Here is a 19489-nt window from a genome sequence, read left to right as displayed (position 1 = left end):
TTGATTTCAATATCTTCCGAACCAATGAGGTCAGCCTAACTGGTCTATAATTTCAAACAACAGATGCTGGAAATAGAAGCAACACGCACAAAATGATGGATGAACTCAGCAGTCCAGGCAGCATCTATGGAAAAAAGTACAGTCGATGTTTTGGGCTGAGACCCTAAAGGTAGACTGTACTTTTTTCCATAGAAGCTGCCTGGCCTGCTGAGTTACTTCAGCATTTTGTGGGTGTTGCTTGCTCTATAATTTCCTTTCTGCTGCCTTCCTCCCTTCTTAAGGATTGGAGTGACATTTGCAATTTTCCAGTCCTCTGGCACCATGCCAGAGTCCACTGATTTTTGAAAGATCATCACTAATGCTTCCACAATTTCTACCACTCAGAACCCTAGGTTGCAGTTCATCTGGCCTAGGTTGCAGTTCATCTGGTCTAGGTTGCAGTTCATCTGGTCTAGGTTGCAGTTCATTTGGTTCAGGTTGCAATTCATCAGGTTTGGGTACAGTTCATCTGGACTGGGTTGCAGTTCATGTGGCCCAGGTATTATCCTGGGGCATTATCTGGATGTAAGCTCCCCTGCATTTTAGTGATGTTTATTACATAACCAGAATCATTTAATAAAAATGCCAGGTCCTTTAACTTCAAATACGTTTGTCAAAACTAGTTTTGTTGAAATTAACTCCTTTGTTTTCCAGAATTATAATTTGAGTTATAACTGTATTTCACAAGGAATTTTATTTTTCCTGAAGTCTTTAAGAAATTAGGGGAGGTAGGTAATGAAGACAAATTTTTCTTTGATGGACATCAGTGACCCAGGTAATTTATAGTTTCCTCAACTAACTTGCAATTTCCAACATATGGTGGATTTCATGTCTAGTATGCTAAAGGGATTTGCTTCTAGTTCCTTAGGATAATTGATACTTTTGATGTATTTTCTAATGTACGTGCATTTCTCATAAAGTACCAATGCATAATTTGCCATCAAGGTTTGCTGCCTTGAGGCTGTGATTGTAGTGATTTACAGGGCATTAAAATGGAATAGTGAACAAAGCTTGTGAGGCACGACATCCCCACTAGATGGTGCAGCCTCATACAATGTCCTCATAAACTGGCAGTAATGCCAACCACCAGAGAACCAAAATTATTATAATTCAAGCTAGTTATCAGTTTCAAATCCTCTAGAATCTATCAGTGATTCCATAAGGTAGTCAATTAACTTTAAGGTGACAATAGGGTACAACTGGAAGTTAAGTCATTCATGTAACCTTGTCATGTATTATTTATTGAGTTACAGTGTGGAATAGGCCCTTTTGGCCTTTCGAACCGTGCCACCCGGCAATCCCCCAATTAAACGGAGCCTAATCATGGAACGGTATACAATAACCGATTAACCTATGAACTGGTGCGTCTTTGGACTGTGAGAGGAAACCGGAGCACCCGGAGGAAACCCATATGGTCATGGGGAGAATGTACAAACTCCTAACAGACTGTGGCAGGATTTGAACCCTGGTCGCCTGTACTGCAAGGCATTGTGCTAACCACCATGCTACCTGTCTTCCCTCCTCAAGAAAAAGTTAAATTTGTTTGCAAAACACTGACATCCTCAAAGATGTAAGCTCTCTCTGAGCGCAAACAATCCTTTCAAAGAACATGCATAAGAAAAAGTGCCAAGATAAGTTGAAAATAATAAATGTTTATAAATCAACTGCTTACTTTATCTAAAACACAAATCCACGAGCCAAAAGTACAAAGGAATTGGTAGAAAGGGAATCTATGTTCTACCTTTAATGAATAAAGTTTTGTATATGTTATGTAAAAACTGGAATCCAGCAAGTGCTGACGCATTGAAACATAGCTGTGTTTAACATTAATCTCCAGTCAAGTGCCCCACGAATAAAAATCAGAACATTCAGTTTGAAAGTGGACATAAGATAGCTTACATGTAGTAAGTATTGTAGAAATGTATAGAATGGAAGAAAACCCTTTGTCCCACATGTCCATGCTGTTCCTTGACTCTAGTCCCATTTAGCTGAAGTAAGTCCATAGCCTTCTGTACTTTGCTGATTCTAAAACGTAACAAGATAATTGTCAAATGTTGTGAGGTTATCTGTCTTTGCTGCTTCCTCAGGCAGTGCAATCCATGCTCTGTCCATGGTCAGTAACACAAAAAATGCTGGAGGAACACAGCAAGTCAGGCACTATCTATGTATGGGAAGTAGAAGATTTCTAAATCAATATATAGAGGGACCAACTAGAGGGGATGCAATATTGGATCTCCTGTTAGGAAACAAATTAGGGCAAGTGACAGAAGTCTGTGTAGGGGAGCACTTTGGTTCCAGTGATCATAACACCATTAGTTTCAATTTGATCATGGACAAGGATAGATCTGGTCCTAGGGTTGAGGTTCTGAACTGGAAGAAGGCCAAATTTGAAGAAATGAGAAAGGATCTAAAAAGCGTGGATTGGGACAGGTTGTTCTCTGGCAAAGGTGTGATTGGTAGGTGGGAAGCCTTCAAAGGGGAAATTTTGAGAGTGCAGAGTTTGTATGTTCCTGTCAGGATTAAAGGCAAATTGAATAGGAATAAGGAACCTTGGTTCTCAAGGGATATTGCAACTCTGATAAAGAAGAAGAGGGAGTTGTATGAAATGTATAGGAAACAGGGGGTAAATCAGGTGCTTGAGGAGTATAAGAAGTGCAAGAAAATACTTAAGAAAGAAATCAGGAGGGCTAAAAGAAGACATGAGGTTGCCTTGGCAGTCAAAGTGAAGGATAATCCAAAGAGCTTTTACAAGTATATTAAGAGTAAATGGATTGTAAGGGATAAAATTGGTCCTCTTGAAGATCAGAGTGGTCGGCTTTGTGCGGAACCAAAGGAAATGGGGGAGATCTTAAATAGGTTTTTTGTGTCTGTATTTACTAAGGAAGCTGGCATGAAGTCTATGGAATTGAGGGAATCAAGTAGTGAGACCATGGAAACTGTACAGATTGAAAAGGAGGAGGTGCTTGCTGTCTTGAGGAAAATTAAAGTGGATAAATCCCCAGGACCTGACAGAGTGTTCCCTCGGACCTTGAAGGAGACTAGTGTTGAAATTGCGGGGGCCCTGGCAGAAATATTTAAAATGTCGCTGTCTACGGGTGAAGTGCCGGAGGATTGGAGAGTGGCTCATGTTGTTCCGTTGTTTAAAAAAGAATCGAAAAGTAATCCGGGAAATTATAGGCCGGTGAGTTTAACATCAGTAGTAGGTAAGTTATTGGAGGGACTACTAAGAGACAGAATTTACAAGCATTTGGATAGACAGGGGCTTATTAGGGAGAGTCAACATGGCTTTGTGCGTGGTAGGTCAAGTTTGACCAATCTGTTGGAGTTTTTCAAGGAGGTTACCAGGAAAGTGGATGAAGGGAAGGCAGTGGATATTGTCTACATGGACTTCAGTAAGGCCTTTGACAAGGTCCCGCATGGGAGGTTAGTTAGGAAAATTTAGTCGCTAGGTATACATGGAGAGGTGGTAAATTGGATTAGACATTGGCTCGGTGGAAGAAGCCAGAGAGTGGTGGTAGAGAATTGCTTCTCTGAGTGGAGGCCTGTGACTAGTGGTGTGCCACAGGGATCAGTGCTGGGTCCATTGTTATTTGTCATCTATATCAATGATCTGGATGATAATGTGGTAAATTGGATCAGCAAGTTTGCTGATGATACAAAGATTGAAGGTGTAGTAGACAGTGAGGAAGGTATTCAGAGCCTGCAGAGGGACTTGGACCATCTGGAAAAATGGGCTGAAAAATGGCAGATGGAGTTTAATACTGACAAGTGTGAGGTATTGCACGTTGGAAGGACAAACCAACATAGAACATACAGGGTTAATGGTAAGGGACTGAGGAGTGCAGTGGAACAGAGGGATCTGGGAATACAGATACAAAATTCCCTAAAAGTGTCGTCACAGGTAGATAGGGTCATAAAGAGAGCTTTTGATACATTGGCCTTTATTAATCAAAGTATTGAGTATAGGAGCTGGAGTGTTATGATGAGGTTGTATAAGGCATTGGTGAGGCCGAATCTGGAGTATTGTGTTCAGTTTTGGTCACCAAATTACAGGAAGAATATAAATAAGGTTGAAAGAGTGCAGAGAAGGTTTACAAGGATATTGCCGGGACTTGAGAAACTCAGTTACAGAGAAAGGTTGAATAGGTTAGGACTTTATTCCCTGGAGCGTAGAAGAATGAGGGGAGATTTGATAGAGGTATATAAAATTATGATGGGTGTAGATAGAGTGAATGCAAGCAGACTTTTTCCACTGAGGCAAGGGGAGAAAAAAACCAGAGGACATGGGTTTAGGGTGAGGGGGGAAAAGTTTAAAGGGAACATTAGGGGGGCTTCTTCACACAGAGAGTGGTGGGAGTATGGAATGAGCTGCCAGACGAGGTGGTAAATGCGGGTTCTTTTTTAACATTTAAGAATAAATTGGACAGATACATGGATGGGAGGTGTATGGAGGGATATGGTCCGTGTGCAGGAGAGTGGGACTAGGCAGAAAATGGTTCAGCACAGCCAAGAAGGGCCAAAGGGCCTGTTTCTGTGCTGTAGTTTCTATGGTTCTATGGTTCTATGAATCACTACTACGTCGAGGAAAGTTTGGGTTGCGACCCTTTATCAGAACTTGTGAAGAAGAGTCCTGATGGAGAGTCTTCACCCAAAGCATCGTCTCTTCATTGCTCTCCATGGATGCTGCCTCACCTGTTGAGTTCCTCCAGTATTTTGTGCGTGCTACTCCGGATTCCCCCTATCTGCAGAATCTCTTGTGTACTATCAGTGCTCTGTGTGGACAGTATTCCCATTCAGATCATAGATGGATGGTGCTGTATCTGCTACTTTTTGTAGGTGTTTCCATTCAGGGTCTTTGGTGTTTCCATACTAGACCGTGATGCAAGCAGTCAATATACTCTCCACCTCACATCTTTAGAAGTATGTCAAATTCTTAGATGACATGCTGAATCTTTGCAAACTTGTAAGAAAGTAGAAATGTTGCTGTGCTCTCTTCATAATGGTACTTACACGTATGTGCTGGACCCAGGCCCAATCCTCTGAAATAATAACACGGAGGAATTTAAAGTTGCTGCCCTTCTACCTCTGATACCCCCCATGAGGACTGGCTCATGGACCTCCGGTTTCCTCCTCCTGAAGTCAATAATTATCTCCTTGGTCTTGCTGACTTTGAGTGAGGGGTTATTGTGGCACCACTCCATCAGATGTTGGTATTGTCAGCAAACTTAAATATGACATTGGAGCTGTGCTTAGCCATACAGTCATAAGTGTAAAGCAAGTAGAGCAGAGGGCTAAGCATACAGCCTTGTGGTGCACCTGTGCTGATGGAGATTGTGGAGGAGATATTGCTGACTATCCGGACTGAATGGGGTCTGCAAGTGAGTAAATCGAGGATCCAGTTGCACAAGGATGTATTGAGGCCTAGGTCTTGAAGCTTATTGATTAGTTTTGAGGGGATGATAGTATTGAATACTGAGCTGTAGTCAATGAAAAGCATCCTGATGTATGCATCTTCACTGTCCGGATGTTCCATGATTGAGTGAAGAGCCAATGAAGTGCATCTGCTGTGGACCTGCTGTGACGGTAAGCAAATTGCTCAGGCCGCAGTTGATAGGTTTCATCACCAACCACTTGGAGCACTTCATCACAGTAGATGTAAGTGTTACTAGACGATAGTCATTGAAGCTCTTTACCATGTTCTTCTTAGACCCTGGTATAATTGAAGCTTGCTTGAAGCAGGTGGGTACCTCAGAATGCTAAAACCACAGGATAAAGATATTGGTGAAAACTCCAGCACAGGGCTTAGTACTTGGCGAAATAACCATTCTGGGCTTTCCTTGGATTCACCCTCCTGAAGAATGCTCTTACATTAGCCTCAGAGCTTGAAATCACAGGGTCACCGGGGCTGTGAGAGTTTGTGAAGGTTCCTTCCTGTTTTGATGATCAAAGTGAGCATAGAAGGCATTGAGCACATCTGGGAGTGAAGCCTTGTTGTCTCTATGTCATTTGGTTTCACATTGTAGGAAGTGATAACATTCAAGCCCTGCCACAGCTGTTGAGCATACCTCAGTGATTCATGTTTTGTCCAGAATTGCCGGTTCACGTGTGAGATGGCTTTCTGGAGATCGTACTTGGACTTCTTGTATTTTACTTAGTTGCAAGACCTGAATGTCACTAATCTGGCATCAGCAGATTGTGGATATCTTGGTTAATCAAACGCTTTTGGTTTGGTAAGACTGAATGACTTTGTGGGGACACACTCGTCTATGACTGATTTCATAAAGGCCGTAACAACTGTGGTGTATTTGTTCAGATCCTGTGATAAATCCTTGAACATGGCCCATTCCACTGGCTCGAGGGAACCCCATAGCGGCTGCTTGCCTCCCGCAACCACCCCTTTGCTTTCCTGATCTCTGGAGCCTTGTTCTTCAGCCTCTGCCTGTATGCAGGTGGGAGGAGGATAGTCAAGTGATCAGATTTCCTGAAATGTGGTCTTGGCACGGAACGGTAGACATTCCTAATCATTGTATAGCAGTGGTCAAGTATGTTGGGACCCTGGTGCTGCAGGTGATGTGTCTGTTTGTTTGTTTATTTATTTATTTCGAGTTTCAGCACGGAATAGGCCGTTCCGGCCCTTTGAGCCATGTCACCCAGCAACCCCCTGATTTCATACTAGCCTCATCACGGGGTATTTACAATGACCAATTAACCTTCTAATGTTATGTCTTTGGTCAGTGGGAGGAAACTGGAGCATCTAGAGAAAAAACACACATTCCAAAAGTTCAGAGTAAAATTTATTATCAGTATACATGCATGTCACCACATACAGCTCTGAGATTCTTTGTCTGTGGGCATACGTAGCGAATCTATAGAACAGTAACTGTCAACAGGACTAATGAACATCAAGCTGTGTTCATCCAGATATAAATAAATAGCAATAAATAACAAGCATGAACTAACAAGATAAAGAGCCCTAAAAGTGAGGCCATCAGCTGTGGGAACATTGGAAGTGGAATAAGTGTAGTATCCCCTTTTGTTCAAGAGTCTGATGAAGGGTAGTAACTGATCTTGAACCTGGTGGTGTGAGTCCTGAGGCACCTGTACCTTCTACCTGATGGCAGCAGCGAGAACAGAGCATGGTCTGGGTAGTGAGAAACTTTGATAATGGATGCTGCTTCCGTCCGGAAATGTTTCATGTAGATGTGTTCAGTGGCTGGGAAGCTTTTTACCAAATCCACTACCTTTTGTAGACCTTTTTGGAAAGACGTACAGACGATGGCAGGATTGAAGTCTGAATTCCAATGCCACAAGCTGTACTAGCATCGTGCTAACTGCTACACTACTGTGGCACTCATGTTGATGATAATTGGGCAGAGATTTCTTCAAACAGACCTGATTGAAGTCCCTGACAATGATTTGCAATGATTAGGCTGCTTCCTGTTTGCTGATGGCAGCATTCGGTACTTCGGTGCCTGTTCAACATTAGTATTTGATGGTATGTAAACTGCAGTCAAGATCACAGAAGAGAACTCTCTTGGTAAAGAGAAGGTTGGCACTTTATCATCAGACGTTCCATGTCTGGGGAACAAAAGTGTGAGAACACTGCTGCGTCTGAGCACCGCAGAGAGTTTATTGTGAAACACAGACCGCACCCGCCCCACCCCACCTTATGCCTTCATCGAATCAGAATTCTGGTCCATCCAGTGTATCGAGAAGTCCTTGGGTCTTACCAATACATTCTCTGTGTGTCCGGAGTGAGCTACGTCTCCATGTAACACAGAACGCAGCAATTCCTCATTTCCTTCCAATATAATTGTTAGAGTGGATTTCTTTTTGGGTAGATGATTTGATTACACTTAAATGACTTTGGCCACCAGACTTCTATTTTAACTGTTTGACAAAGGACTGTGGATTGAGTCCACCACAATGGGCTTCCTAAAAGGTGTAAATACCAGATGCTTCTTGGTGCCTGATGCTGTAGTTTCGAAGACAGTATTATCTATACATTATAAATATTAATTGTCTTCCATGTTAGCACGTAAAATGCCAAATAAATGTATTGTGGATTGAACTAAAGGCTGTGGATACCAACCCAGACATGTTGGCATCAGAAGGAAAGGATGAAATCCGAAGGTGTGATGTTTGTATGTAACTTCAAAAGGAAGCATTGTCTATGCATTGTCTTTAACCTTTTAAGTAGCGATTGCCTTTGTGTTTAGCATATAAATATCGAGCCGACATTTAGCAAGCAGACCTTTCTGCGGAAAGTGTCTCGGTACGTAGATACCTGCTGTACCTTGTTGTGTCGAATAAAGAAGCTGCTTTGTATCTACCAGTGACTCTGTCTCTCTGGTAATTTCATCCACGCTACAACAATAATAATCTTGTCCTTGGGTCTTCAGGCTTGTTCTCCAGTTGCTAACAAGATGCTGAGTAGAGGAAGTTTTATGCTCCAGTGTTTTACTCTGACTTGGAATCCTCCCCTCCTCCTCTCTTTTGGCCATGGCAATGTACCTTTGTCTGCTATAGGTGCCATACCTGCATGCTTCAGAGTTAAGTCCATCGAGTCCTTCAGAAGACCATGAAATTGCTGGTTTGTTAAGGTGGTTCAAAAGTACATTACTTAAAAGGAAATTACAGGCTGCAGATTGCAGTGAGAGTAGTTCAGAAGTAGTATATTTTGAAGTTTTGAGAGCTGCCCACAACACGTTGCTGCGTTTCGCCAATGCCATACTGCCTCTTATGCAATTCTGTGTTATATGAATTCTGGAGAAACGTCAATCATCAGGGTCCCCCACCACCCAGACCATGCTCTCTTCTCGCTGCTGCTGCCATCAGGAAGAAGGTACAGGAGCCTCCTGACTCACCACCAGGTTCAGGAACAGCTATTACCATTCAACCATCAGGCTCTTCAACCAAAGGGGATAACTTCACTCAACCTCACGCCCCATCATTGAAATGCTCCACAACCTATGGACTCACTTTCAAGGACTCTTCATCTGATATTCTCGATATTTACCGATTATTGTTATTTCTTTCTTTTTGCCTCTGTATGGATTATTTTCTTTTGTACGCTGTCTGAACACTCAAGTTTGTGCAGTCTTTCATTAATTTCGTTGTGCTTACTAATTTGTGGATTTATTGAGTAAACAAGGAAATAAATCTCATGGTGGTGTGTGGTGTCATACATGTACTTTGGTAATAAATTTACCTTGATCTTCACTGTTTTGCATGCCTGACATCAGGCATGCTAACATGAACAATGCATGGAAGCTCCCTGTCCAAGTTTGCATTTGGAATGAATTCACCCAGAAATGATAGTATTGAAGTGAGATAAGATTGAAAATATAACCCCTTAAAAATGGGGAACCATGGAATCCATTTTGTAGGCTGATACCTTTTGTGAATAGCCTAATGTATTATATTTGGAAATATTTGTATTTGACTATCAATATTGTAAAAATTAAATCTGTACCTGTATATCTGCTACTGATTATAATTAAATGGTACCGTTCAAATTCTTTGCTTGCAGTTTCATGGATAGTGGGGTAGAGTTTTAATTGGGATAAGAAGTAATACCTAGAAACTGGTTGAAGAGTACAGATGATATTATAAAAGTGCCTTTTGATCTTGGTCATTTTCTGGCAGGCCCCATGTATGTGCAGAGCAGACACTGGCCATGGTGGGACACCGGCAACCTTGTGTGCAGGCCTTTACACGAATGGTTAAGGTATGGAAGCAGGGATGCACTGCGCAAAAACGGTGGTGCGTTGGATATGAGAGAAGGTAAGATGATTTTTATCAGCCTTGTCCTCTACCTGAATTACCAATGAATTTGCAGATTGTTCCGAATAAAATCTGGATATGAGGTAACTTAATGTAGAAAAGAATAAAACCAGAAATGCAGAAAACAAAATACTCCAATAATCTGGTATTAGTTTGTTTGGAAATCATGATGGTTTGGCTGCTCACTCAATAGTCTGGAGTGTGAGCTGGGGTCCAGAGAACAAGCAGATCATGTGGTCAGATTTGGGATTCTGGTGTATGACCAGGCCAGGGACCAGGAATGCAGGTAGGTTTGTGGACAAAGCCAGGAAGTGGACTGTTTGCATATTTTCCTGTTCCTTCAAAGTCTCTGGGTTCCTTGAGAAATTAAATATTAATCTGTTCCTCAATAAACCTGACAAAATCCGAATCTTGAAGCAAAGTGGTATTAAATCGCCATTGTCTAGAACTAGTAGATTTATCCCTTGACTTAATAGGTAGTTTCAATGGCGCATGATCAGAAACAGCAATGGAATCATATTCGCAACCAGTAACAAGTGGAATTAATCGAGAATCAATAAGAATAATCAATTCTTGAATAGTGATGATATACATATGAAAAAATGAGAACTCTTTCTCATTTGGATGCAAGAATCTCCAAATTTCTGAGATTCCAGAATCGGTGATAAAAGAGTTAATAAGGGTAGCCGATTTATTTGGAAGTGCTTGATTGGAAATGGATCATCAAAGGATTTAAACAACAATTGAAATCTCCACCCATAATCAACATATAATCATTTACACTTGGAAGAGATGGGAAGAGATTCTTAAAAAAATAGTGACAGTCAACATTTGGGGCACAGACGTAAGCATAACAACTTTTTTGTTAAAAAACAAACCAGCAATGAACAAAAATCTGCTATTCAGGTCTGAAACCGTCTCATGGTGCAGAAATGAAATTGACAGATCTATAACAATAGAAACGCCTTGTACTTTGGCCTGTGAATTCGAGTGGTACTGTTATTCCTTCCAGAACCTAAAAAAATGCTGATTATCCTCTTTGTCTTTTCCGAATAGCCATGAAATACAGAAATAACATGAAAGTCATTGAAAGAAAAGACATCACCCCCCACATGAAAAATAAAAAGAAACAAAAATTTGCAAACCCCAAACCCCGTTAAGCCCTCCCTCGCACAAAAACTAGAACATCATCCCCCTAACTCACAAGCCCCCCCCAGCAAAATAAAAACAGTGATAATAACGTCATACCCCCAACCTCTTTCATACACAAAAATCTACCAAATCGCTCACATTGAAAAACACCAACAAGTACATTAGACCTCAAATCCTCTCTCACCTAAAAAAGTAACATATTGCCCACTCGCCAATCGACTACAAGAAAGAAAACACAGAAACATTGAAGGAAACCAATATAAATCACAGTTCACAATAATAATCACATATGTTTTGGAACTTCAAAAACATCCTCTGTCAGCACCGAGGAAAGTGACAGCTTGAAATCAGTCCTTACATTTTGGGCAACCATCAACCCATGCCCTTCATCCACCGACCGTAGCCTCTCGATGTCCAGCTCAACTTGTGAAGAGCAGCCGCTGACCTGAAGCAACCTCCCGACCTCTGGCCCGACACGGCCTCCGGACCTCTGGCCAGAGCCATGAAGAGCGACTGCTGACCCAGCCTTCTCTGCATTCACCTTGATGTTTTAATCCTCAGGGTGCTTTGATTGGTGAGAAATGGAGTCGATTATGGCCCCGTGCCCTGTCTCTGGTCTCCTGCTCAGGACAACTCAAGCTCACTGTTCTCTCCTGGAATTTTCTTGGGGACAGCAGAGCACTCCATACAGTAAGTCACAGGCTCCAACAGTTTCCAAAACACAATTAAGATAAAAAGAATAAGTAAAAGGCAGAGAAAAATTGAAATAATTGACTATTTGGAAGGTGTCGTTCTAGGAATCATTGTTTGCTGCTGCTATCTTGACTGGGCGTTTTTATATGGCGCTAGTGAACAATGGTTCCTCAGGTGACATCTTTCAGATAGCAAATCTCTTCAATTATTTCACTTTTAGTACACCGTCTGCTTGTTCTTTTTGTCTTGATTGTGTCATGGAAACTGTTGGAGCCTGCGATATGCAAGTTGGAATTAGATTGAATGATCTAGCGCCCTGCAGTGTCACTCTTCACAGAAGGACTGAGTTTGTGCGGCCGCTCTCCTAGTAGGCTGATGGAAAGATGTTTCTGATATTCTGAAATTTATGTGATTGTTGGACTGTACTTTATATTGGTCTCCTTTGGTTCTTTGGTGTTTTCTTTCTTGTGGCTGATTGGTGGGTGGGTGATCTGTTAGTTTTTGGTGTGTGAGATGGGTTGTTGGCTATTGTCGCTGTTTTTATGTGAGGGAGGGGTAGTGGTTTTGGGGTTTGTGAGTTTTGTTTCTTTTTCTTTTTCAAGTCTTTCAACATCTGCCATGGTCATTCTGTATTTCATGGCTATGGCCATCTGGAGAAGACAAATATCAGAGTTGTATTGTCCATGCAAACTTTGACAATAAAATTAACCTGTGAAGTAATGTCCAGTAGTCTGATATTTCTGGTGGTTGAGAAGCTTAAACATGAGATTTATATCTGGATGTGTGCAAATTTTTTTTGCGTAGATATTTTGAGAGGTGGTAGTGAGCAATGCTAGTGAGCAATGCATAGTTCAGAGAAGTGCAAAAGTAAAACAGAATAAAATATTAAAGGGAAAGAGTGGATGTGGGGTATTAGGTTGAGCAAAGGAAAGGATTGTTGACTACATTGCAATTCATTCACTCATACTGTTGCCTTGCAAAGCATGAGCATATGTTTTCTGCCTCTCTCTTATGTAGACATTTTGAAGTTGAACAGTAGGACCAATCCAATGTGACAAACCCTGTCATTTTCACCTTTTAATACATTCTAATCACAAACAAGAGAAGATCTGCAGATGCTGGAAATCCAAGCAACACACATAAAAAGCTGGAGGAACTCAGCAGGCCATATAGCACCTATGGAAAAAGAGTGCAGTTGATGTTTTGGGCTGAGACCCTTTAGCAGGAATGGAGAGGAAAAAGATGAGGGTTTTGTCCAGTCCTGCTAAAGGATCTTGGCCTGAAACGTTGACTGTGCTCTTTTCCATAGATGCTGCCTGGCCTGTTGAGTTCCTCCAGCAATTTGTGCGTGTTGCAATACATTCTAATGTTTGGCTGCAGTAAATATTTGCCACATGAACAAAGGCAAATGTGCATTCACCTTTAACTTTTCAAAGTTCAAAATTCAAAGTAAATCAGCATTTGCAGATTTTCGCTTGTTTGTTATATATGTCACCATTTACTACCCTGAGATTCATTTTCCTGTGGGCATTTACAGTAAATACAAAGAAACACAATAGAATCAATGAAAACTACATTCAAAGATGGTCAGACAACCAATGTGCAAAAGACAAACTGTGCGAGTGCAAAAAAAATATTAAAAGTGAGTCCATAGGTTGTGGAATCAGGTCAGTGTTGGAGTGAGTGAAGTTGTCCATTCTGGTTCAGCAGCCTGATTGATGAAGGGTAATAACTGTTCCTGAACATGGTGGTGTGGGATCTAAGACTCCTGTACTTCTCTGGTGGCAGCGGTGAAAAGAGAGCATGGCCAGGATGCTGGAGGTCCTTGATGAGAGATGCTGCTTTCTGGCAACAGCACTCCTTCCAGATGTGGTCAGTGCTGGGGAGGGCTTTCCCTGTGATGGTCTGGGCTGCAACCACTACTCTTTGTAGGCTTTTCTATTCAAAGGCATGGTGTTTCCATGCAACCAGCCAGAATAATCTCCATTGTGATTCTATAGAAGTCTGTTAAAGGTTTAGATGACATGCCGAATCTTTGCAAACTTTGAAAGTAGAAGTGCTGCTGTGCCTTCTTTGCAAAGGAACTTATCTGTTGGACCCAGGACAGATCTCTGAAATGATAACGCTGAGGAATTTAAATTTACTGGCCCTCTCCACCTCTGGACCCTTGATGTGGATTTCAGTATTGTAATTAAAGTATATCTTCAGCATTATAACTAATTAAACGGATCCGTATATTTGAATCTAAATCTAGTTTGCCTAATGAAACTCTTTCCTTACAGAACTGGTTACTACACTGCCTATAGACAGGTGTACAGTTTAGAGCTCCAGACCACTTACAAATGCTGCGTAGGATGGAACCAACAGGACGAGGAGCGAGGCTGCTTACACCGTGAGCATACTTTAATATTTTTTTGGAAATCTAATAGAATGCATCCATTAATATTCCTTTATCCACTGCACATGCTTATTCTTCAAAGAACGCTAATAAATTTTTTGAACAGGATTTTTCTTTCACAGAACCCAGTGACATTTTTCGAATTTTTCCAAGTGCCCTGCTATAACCTTCTGAATAATAGTGTGATTGATGCTAAGCCAAGTGACCTCCAGTTTCCTGCTTTATGACTTTTTCTCCTTCTGAATAAAGAAGTTAAATTTCCTATTTTCTACTCTAATGGTACCTTTTCTGAATTTAGGGAATTTTGTAAAATTAAAGGTAACATACCAACCAACTTATCACACACCTCCAGGGATCAAATACATTAGTAGTCAAGGACTTGTCACCCTTCAACCTCAACAATCTGCTCAGTACCATTTCACTGGTGATTGTAATTTCCCTGAGAATTCCCCTTGATTCTCATTCTTAAGTTATAAGTCTTTTCAATTTCCCTGTACAAAAGTACCTGGAAAACATCGCACAAGAGGAGAGGAAAATTTATTTTCTACAGGAGCAAGAAAAATTACATGAATTCCTGAAAAGTATTGCACTGTTTTAAAATGAATGTTGTTACTGTTTCCCCAGCCACCTGCTCTGTTGGCATATGTTTCAATGGAGGCAAGTGTATGGAAAGCATCTCCCAAGTGTGTCACTGCCCAGAGGGGTTCCAGGGTCCACGATGTCAGTATGGTAAGGTCTTCCAAAATATATTAATTTTCTCATTTATTAAACAATTTTGTAATGTATTAAACCAACTGCTTCAGCTGATGGTTTGTAGGTAGCGTGGGTATGCGACTCCCATCAGGCAGTTTATTGTGTAGCAAATAATGTCAATTTAAATTAATGAGTTAAATTAATGAACAAAGGAACAAAAGCTAGTACAACTTTTCCAATAAAAGCAGGGTGTTTTTTTTTCGAGAAAAGTGTATTAAGAGGATAATAATTACATATTAATTTTGCACACAAGGTCAAATCTCACTCTCTTACAGCTAAATGCTTATTAAAGTCGACTGACTGGGAAGCTTAATTACTTGACTCCACTCTGGTTTGCTGCAGTATGGTCACTATATGTAGTCCTTATTAAGTGCATTTTCACTGTAAGCAGTACTAATTGTGTGGATTGAGAAAATGTGGAGACCCTGCCTGTCGTGTGTGGCATTTGGAAAACCATTTAAAAATAATTCTTCCTCATTAGATTTCATTACTTGAAAGTCAACCCATTCAAAGCAACCCTATTGGTATGAGATTTAACAATTGAATGACATGATTTTAGGAAAAGGAATTTGTGCAGAACTGATTCCTCAACAGCAGAGTATACAAAAAGCAATGAGTAATGAGGAAATGTTAACGGTAAAAGTTGATTCAAAGTTAGTTGAGATAATGTGAGAATGGAAGGTGAATAAATGTGGCTCTTCTTACAGAAGAAAGGGAATGTTTTCTCTGTTGAATATCTCTTTGTTCTTAAATTTGCCATGCCCCTTTCTTTGACCAGTGGTTGAATGAATGTTTTAGCTTTGCCTAGGGCACTGTTCAAAGGAAAACTTGATCTGCAGGGTATCACACACAAACTGCTGGAGGAGTTGATGTTTCAGTTGAGACCTTTATCAGGTCATGGCCGGAAACATTTAATATTTATTCATTTCCATAGATGCTGCCTGACCTGCTGAGTTCCTCCATTTTGTGTTTGTTGCTCTAGTTTTGCAGCATCTGCAGAATCTATTGTTTTTTTGATTTTGCAGGATGTATCTATATACTACTAAAACTGTCATGCTCTGTTTGTCTGTTTGTGACCTCCAATTAGCGCAAACATTACAGCGGCACTTTTTTTTGGCTCAATCGAATTAAAATGCACTAATTTACAGAATGCAGGCAAAATTCAGGGTTATATATTCGTATAAAATTGCTCATTTGCAAAAATCAACAGGCTCCCTTTTAACCTGAGAGCTGATCCGCCATCAGGGAAATCGGGACGCAACAGCCAGACACATGCGCACGGCCAGCCTCAGCAGCGACACCTACCGGAGCGAAAGGGCAGGGCAGCTCTATTTCGAGGGGTCACATTCTGCTGATCACCATCAGCATGTGCAGGATTGGGACAGATCTAACTGCCACTCATCAATAACAGATAATTAAATCTTATTGTAATGACGTACTTCGAGACACCCATAAAACCCTTTGCTGCAGTCAAAGGACAGCGGTGACTATATCACGTCCATTTAGGAGAGCACCAACCACATCATCAAGAATTATCAGCATCCTTTGGTGTTACTGCTTCGTATCTTCTATCCAGCATTAGGGTAAAAAAATGGTCAGCCTGTGGAAAGGGAAGGGGAATATTATGGTCAAGAGATGTCGCCAAATGTCATCGGGAAGCGGCAGGGAGAGGGAGAGAACAAGAATTGGATGACGCCAGGGCTGCACAACTCCAGGATCAAAGAGTCAGGACAAAAAAAGATGAGAGAAGAAGAGACAGAGGAGGAGAGGCATGCACGTCTCCAGGATCAGAGACAAACAACAAACAGCAGAAGAGATAAAGAGATGGGGGATGAAAGGGCTGCACATCTCCAGAATGACAACGAGGGGCACAAGATAAACCAGAAATGATGCCATCAAAAGTGTCCTTCGTTAAATGAGGTGCAGCTATATTTGCTTTGCTACGTGTCGTTCTTCTTTAATAAACTGAGGTTTTCTACTTCAGTTTCCAAAGCAAAGCGATAACAATAGCATTCAGGAAAACTTAATGTTCATTCTGGCCACATCAGACTGAACTACCCTTCTCTCAAAGGGTGCCTCAATGGGTCACCCCATCGTCTAGTTTTAACTAAAGCTCTCTGAGTCTGTCTAATGCTGGTATGTGTTGTTAAATGGGAATTTCATCAGAGTGCTGCCTTTCAACTCCTTTCAATGAAAAACCTAGTTGGCGGAGTGGGAAGCAGCTTTTTACTACTCCATCTGTGGCAGAGTCTGCCATTCCTACATTAGCCACCTTAGAACTTTCAGGGCCACAGTGGAAGAAAATTCCAATCCTGCAGCATGGCTTCAGGGAGCCAGGGTGAAAAATTGCAGGTCAGTGATAAGATATAGTCACTAAGTATTCCAATGGGAATTTGGGTGAAGCTTCCTTTCAGAGTGTACTTAGAATATGGAACTCAACATACACCATTCACTGTAAGTAAATGAGGGAGGTAGAGTTGGAAGGATATGATACTAGAATGATAACAGAATGGAATGGAAGTTTGCGTGGCTTTTGATCTGGGGAAAGTTGACTTTACTACAGTTGATACCTTCTCTCCTCTCTACATGTTTTGCTTCATACCTGTGTTTTCTTAAAGCTGTGGGAACGGATGGCATCCCAGGGTGTGTACTCAGAATGTGCGCAGCACAACTGGCAGTTGTGTTTACAGACATTTTTAATCTCTCCCATCCCAGTGTAGAGTGCCCTTTTGCTTCAAAACATCCACCATTGTTCCTGTACCTAAAAAGACCAAGGTAACATGTCTGAACGACTGGTGTCCTGTCGCACTCACCTCAATACTAAGCAAATGCTTTGAGAGGCTGGTCAAGGACTATGTCTGCAGCTTGCTACCACCCACACTGGACCCCCTATGATTCATCTACCGACACAACCAATCAACAGATGATGCAATAGCCACAGCTCTACACACCATCCTTACACATCTGGAGAAGAAGGATACTTATATGAGAATGCTGTTCTTGGACTACAGTTCAGCGTTCAACACCATAATTCCCTCCAGGCTCGACAAGAAGCTCAGAGATCTCGGCCTTCACCCTGCCTTGTGCAGCTGAATCCTGGACTTCCTGTCAGATTGCCGGCAGGTGGTAAGAGTGGGTTGCCTCACCTCTGCCCTTCTGCCCCTCAACACAGCAGCCCCTCCGAGCTGTGTCCTAAGCCCCTTTCTTTACTCTCTCTATACCCATGACTGTGTCGCCACCCACAGCTCGAATCTGCTAATTAAAATTGCTGATGATACTACATTGATTCCCCTAATCTCAAGTAATAACAAGGCAGCCGACAGAGAAGAAGTCATCATTCTGACACAATGGTGTCAAGAAAACAACCTCTCCGTCAATGTCGCAAAAACAAAGGAGCTGGTTGTGGATTACGGGAGGAATGGAGACAGGCTAACCCCTATTGACATCAATGGATCTGGGGTTGAGAGGGTGAACACCTTTAAACTCCTCGGCATACACATCACTGAGGATCTCATGTGGTCTGTACATACCGGCTGTGTGTGAAAAAGGCACAATAGCGCCTCTTTCACCTTAGATGGTTGAAGGAGTTTGGTATGGGCCCCCAAATCCTAAGAAATTAAGAGCAGCCTAACTGGCTGCATCACTGCCTGGTATGGGAACTGTACATCCCTTAATTGAAGGACTCTGCAGAGAATGGTACAGACAGCCCAGTGCACCTGTAGATGTGAACTTCTCACTATTCAGGACATATACAAAGACAGGTGTGTAAAAAGGGCTTGAAGGATCACTGGGGATCCGTCACCCTAACTATGAACTGTTCCAGCTGCTACCATCCGGGAAACGGTACCACAGCATAAAAGCCAGGACCACCAGGCTCCGGGACAGCTTCTTCCACCAAGCCATCAGACTGATTAATTCATGCTGACACAATTGTATTTCTATATTAACTGTCCTATTGTGCATACTATTTAATATAAATTACTATAAATTGAACATTGCACATTTAGACAGAAACGTAACATAAACATTTTTACTCCTCATGTATATGAAGGATGTAAGTAATGAAGTCAATTCAATTCACTTTTGGCAACTGAGTAAGCAGTTGCCCAATCTCATGTGATGAAAATTTAAAGCTTAAAGCAATTAGTATCTGAGATTGTGATGTTTCCATCTCCTTACTACATACAAAAGCCATTCACAAAATAAAGTCAATCTCTTCCCTTAAACAACTTTTACTTGGAGAATTCCTTGGGGCTTCCATCTATGTGTCCACTTTCTGGGGTTGGGTTTGAAGTATATTGCCAGCCAGAACTGAAAACATCTTCCTTGTAACTGACAATAATCAGCCTTGGAGAGAACAACGCTGTGGCAAATTTGCAAAAATCAGAGGCTTTACCACTTCTTTCACTTGTTGCCTTCAGTTTCTTTTTGCATAAATGAGTTGGAACGTACACTGTATGAGAAGGATTTGGGCGTCCTGGTAGACTCATCACTATCAACACTGAGACAGAATCAATCAGGAAAGCTAATAGAATGTTGGGCTATAATAACACGCTCAGTGGAGTTCAAGTTGAGAGACGTTCTCCTTAAGTTGTATAATGTGCTTGTGAAAGCCACACCTTGAGTACTCTGTACAATTTTGGTCTCCATATTTTGTGAGGGATGTGT

At 41.5% G+C, this 19489-nt stretch overlaps 1 protein-coding gene across 1 annotated transcript in view; it reads left to right on the top strand.

The window, feature by feature from the left end:
- Positions 1–9410: 9410 nt before the first annotated feature.
- The window catches only part of LOC134345081 (multiple epidermal growth factor-like domains protein 6), a 372539-nt gene continuing 362460 nt past the window's right edge, over positions 9411–19489 (top strand). The window contains exons 1-4 of the mRNA XM_063045213.1: positions 9411–9424; positions 9688–9825; positions 13953–14062; positions 14693–14797. Of these exons, the coding sequence (XP_062901283.1) occupies positions 9411–9424; positions 9688–9825; positions 13953–14062; positions 14693–14797 (367 nt within the window). The remainder of the gene's footprint in view (positions 9425–9687; positions 9826–13952; positions 14063–14692; positions 14798–19489) is intronic.

The sequence above is a fragment of the Mobula hypostoma genome, chromosome 4, assembly GCF_963921235.1.
Source record: "Mobula hypostoma chromosome 4, sMobHyp1.1, whole genome shotgun sequence".
Classification (NCBI taxonomy): Eukaryota; Metazoa; Chordata; class Chondrichthyes; order Myliobatiformes; family Myliobatidae; genus Mobula; species Mobula hypostoma.
The sequence above is the reverse complement of the archived record's forward strand: the minus strand, read 5'-3'. Positions and strand labels throughout refer to the sequence as shown.